The sequence below is a fragment of the Malurus melanocephalus genome, unplaced genomic scaffold (genome assembly GCF_030028575.1).
Source record: "Malurus melanocephalus ecotype Western Australia unplaced genomic scaffold, MMel_1.1 scaffold_593, whole genome shotgun sequence".
In the NCBI taxonomy this organism is placed as follows: domain Eukaryota; kingdom Metazoa; phylum Chordata; class Aves; order Passeriformes; family Maluridae; genus Malurus; species Malurus melanocephalus.
In genome coordinates, this window is record NW_026623825.1 from 189,191 (window position 1) to 193,405 (window position 4,215).

General features: G+C 54.5%; 1 protein-coding gene across 1 annotated transcript in view; it reads left to right on the forward strand.

The window, feature by feature from the left end:
- The window catches only part of SLC7A5 (solute carrier family 7 member 5), a 31,556-nt gene that overhangs the window by 21,429 nt on the left and 5,912 nt on the right, over window positions 1-4,215 (forward strand). The window contains exons 6-9 of the mRNA XM_057382936.1: window positions 346-449; window positions 993-1,089; window positions 1,505-1,654; window positions 2,453-2,630. Of these exons, the coding sequence (XP_057238919.1) occupies window positions 346-449; window positions 993-1,089; window positions 1,505-1,654; window positions 2,453-2,630 (529 nt within the window). The remainder of the gene's footprint in view (window positions 1-345; window positions 450-992; window positions 1,090-1,504; window positions 1,655-2,452; window positions 2,631-4,215) is intronic.

The following is a 4,215-nucleotide window of genomic DNA, read 5'->3' on the forward strand; positions in this document are numbered from 1 at the left end:
CATCTCCTGTCCCCAGGCCATGTCCCAGCTCCTGACTCAGCTCTTGGCAGCAGCTGCAGCCTGAGTTTCCTCACGGTTTCAGCTCAGCTCTGAGCTCTCAGAGCTGTTGGGATCAGTGCTGTGTCCCAGTCCCCAGGGAAGGCTGGCTGCTGATGCATTCCAGTGATTCCACAATCAGCTTCTTTGGGGAAGAGCAGCAGCACGTGGGAACATGGCAAACTTGTGGGAATACAGCAAATTCCGTCACAGCTTCAGCCCTGAGCTGTGCCATTTGCTGAGATTTTTCCAGATACTCAGCTCTGAGTTCTTTGGGATAATCTGAGTATGAAATGTGTCTCTTTGTAGGATTTTGGGAACTACCACCTGGGTGTGATGTCCTGGATCATCCCTGTCTTTGTGGGGCTGTCRTGCTTTGGCTCTGTCAATGGATCTCTCTTCACTTCTTCCCGGTAGGTTCYTTGCTCAGTCCTGTGGGGTTTTGTTTAAAAGCTGTGCTCAATTCCCCTTCCTTTAGAGTTCTCCTCTGGAGGGTGGCTGTGGSCAGACACAAAGTCTGGAGGGCCTGCAGGCCATGTGGGAAGGCAGGAAGACAAAGTCAGACTTTAAAACCGGATTAAARGCGACCTTTCAGTGGTCTTGATGTTCTGTTCCTCGGGCAGAGTCCTGGTGAGGTCAGCAAACCAGAAGCAGACACAGGCTCGGGGCTGGGGATGATGAGAAAGTGGCTTTAATGAAAAGCAGAAAGTTGGGAAACTGCARGGACGAGAATCCCTCGGGAAGGGAGAAGGGCTGGGCAGGACCGAGATGGTTCAGCCTGGGCTGTCTGAGGACAGGGAGCAGRGACAGATCCAGCCTTGCTGCGCTCCTTGGCCACTCCAGCTCCCTGGGCAGGCCCTGCTGCTCCATCCCTGCTGCCTCAGGGCTGGTTCTGTGCTGAGCACGGAGCCCTGCAGGGCTCTGGTGACACTGTCCCCTCCTGTGTCCCCTCCCAGGCTGTTCTTCGTGGGATCCCGGGAGGGGCACTTGCCTTCCATCCTGTCCATGATCCACCCGCGCCTCCTGACCCCGGTGCCGTCCCTGGTGTTCACGGTAAAGCCCCGGGGCTGGGGGATGGAGCAGGGCTGGGGTCACCTGGGAATGAATGGTGGGAGTCACAGCCATCCCTGCATGGCTACGGGACATGGACCCTTCCCCTGACATCCTCATTGTYCTGTCCTGATCCTCCCCATCCCTGGCAGTGCCCRAGGCCGGGCTGGACGGGGCTTGGAGCACCCTGGGATGGTGGAAAGATGGGGTTGGWAACAGAGGTCCTTYAAGCYTTAAGGTCCTTCCAACCCAAACCATTCCATGATCCCATGAAATGGTTCCAGGCACCATTTGAAAACAGCTTAAATGAGTCAGAAATAACCCTTTGGTGGCAGTAGTTTAAAATGCCCCCGTTTAGTGTTGTGATGTGGGTGGTGCTGCCTGCTCCCTTTCCTAATGGCCTTTTCCCTGCACTCAGTGTGTCATGACCCTGCTCTATGCCTTCTCCAACAACATCTTCTCAGTCATCAACTTCTTCAGCTTCTTCAACTGGCTCTGCGTGGCCCTGGCCATCATCGGCATGATGTGGCTGCGCTACAAGAAACCCGAGCTGGAGCGGCCCATCAAGGTGAGGGCACTGCCAGGGGTCCCTCCCGGTGCCAGGGGTCCCTCCCAGTGCCAGGGGTCCCTCCCGGTGCCAGGGGTCCCTCTCGGTGCCAGGGGTCCCTCCCAGCTGCTGCTCCTGCATGGAAAAGGGGCTGGCATTGCAGGGAAATGCTACAGGGGGTGTCCCTGCTGCCAGGAGGGGACAGCACAGCCTGGGGACAGCGCACTGGGTGACAGGGACAGGGTGTGGTGGTGGTGGTGGCATCGCTCCTCCCCAGGACAAATCCCAGCCTGTAACGCTCTGTCCCACCCTGGAATTCCCCTAAAATAGTCCCCTAAAGCCGCCGGCCCCATGCCCAGAGCTGTGTCCCCGCTGTCCTTGGCCAGCTTGGCAGCCCCGTGGCCCATCTGGGGGGAGGCCAAGATCCTGTCAGCCCCTGCTGCCTCCCCCAAGGCTGCTTTTCCCTCATCYCACGGCTCTCGGGGCGCTGCCAGGCAGCAGCACCCAYRGGGAAAYAAATCCACAGGCCTGGCTYGGYRCCKTCCCAAAAGGAATCTGTGCYGGGTGTTCMYTYWGTTTTTKGGGKTTTTYTTCTCAAATCTGGGCTGCTCTGGTGGGTGGGAGTGCCCTGGGAATCACCCCCAGCCTGTGCTGTGCCTCTGCTGGTGCAGATGATTGGAGAAGGAGCTGTGGATGATGGCTCTGAGCTCCAAAAGGATGTGAGGGAGGCTCTTGGCCATGGTGGGACAATAATTCCCTCATTCCCATGGATGAATTCCTTGCAGCCTTCCCCTAACGTGTTCCMCTCTCCCTGCTCAGGTGAACATCTGCCTGCCCATCTTCTTCATCCTGGCCTGCCTGTTCCTCATCGCTGTGTCCTTCTGGATGACACCCAAGGAGTGTGGCATCGGCTTTGCCATCATCCTCAGTGGGATCCCCATTTACTTYTTCGGGGTCTGGTGGCAGAACAAGCCCAAATGGGTTCTGCAGGGCATCTGTGAGTATTTCCAGTGAGCAGCAAAAGCTGCCCAGGGCTGCCTCTCCTCCCTCCCTCGGGAGCAGCTCCCAAATTCCTGCTCCTGATCCATCATCTTCCAGGGTAATGGGCTTCTCCTGAKCATTGCCAGGCACCCAGAACTCAATCTGGCAAAGCTGGCAGATATTTTGATCACCCCAGCTGTTCCCAGTCTCTCTTGGTTGTGCTCAGAATTTGATTTGCCAGGCAGGAATATTTAGTGATCTCCAACCCAAGTGGAGCAGAGGAATGTTTGGATGGGTGGGAAAATCAAATTATTTCAGTTCAGCACCTTTTCCTGGGAAATCTTTGCACTAATGGCACAGTTTRGGAGCAGTACCATGTTTTGGGGGTTTCTAATCCTGGCAGACAGGTTGTAGTGCATCAGAGCATCATTCCCTGCCCCTGCTCCTGGAAAAGCCTAGGGCTAAACCTTTGCTCACAGAGAATGKTGTAGGAAGGGAAAATGAAGGATTGAGCAGAAGTGGCCTCAATTTGCCTGCTGGAAATCCACAATTCTCCCAATCCATGGCTTAGCCAGGGCTGACATTTGGGATCCAGGCAGAGATTCCTGAGCAGCAAGCAGGGAAGGGGATGTGCCAGGATTTGCTCTCTCAGGGGGGTTATTTTTAAGGTTTCTGCTCTGAGGTTTTCCAGCAGCTGCTGCAGGGCCAGGGTGTGTCTGGAGGGATGGAGAGGCTGCCACAAAAACTGAACCCCAAAGGTCAAACCCTGTTGTCCAAATCACTGAACTCCAGCAGCTCTGCCGTGAGGGCTGACCCAGAAAAGCAGAGGAGGAGAAGTGTCCAGCCTTAGCTGCTGTTTCATGAGGAAGAAAAAGGCTTTCAGCAGATCTCAGCACTTGTTATTCTTCTTTGCCCCCTGTCTCTCTCTCTCTCTCTCCCTCCCTCTCTCCCACACTCACTTTTTTAGGCTCGGTTCCTGGAAAAGCCATTTTTGCAATGCCTGGGTGGTAAATTACCATATTCATTGTTTGCCTCCACCAAARGGTTGTAAGGAGAATATTGAAAATATTCTGGGAACAGACAATGAGAATCCTGCAAAGGCYCAGTGAGAAACACAGGGACTCAAATGGGATTTATTGATACATTGCAGATAATTTGATCACCTCCATCTGATCCCAGTCTCCCTTGGTTTGCTCAGAATTCGATTTGCTAGGCAGGAATATTTTATCATCTCCAACCAGAGTGGAGCAGAGGAGTGTTTGGATGAGTGGGAAAATCAAATTTCTTCAGTTTAGCAGCTTTTCCTGGGAAATCTTTGCACCTGGAATGGTGTGGTGGCTCTGCCCTGGGTGCAGGACGGGGGCTTTGGGTGGGTTTGTCCTTCAGAAGAGGCTCTGGCTTCTCACAGCTTTCAAAATTGGAAGCAAAAGTTTCACTTTGGATTTTCCGTGCCCGTTCCTGACTTGGGTTTGGCTGCTCCCAGTCAGAGCATCCAGAATTAGGCCCTGCATCACCAGGGGGGTGAGATGTGTCATCATAGGGATGAGCTGTGCCACCAGGAGGGTGAGATGTGCCACCAGAGGGGTGAGATGTGCCACCAG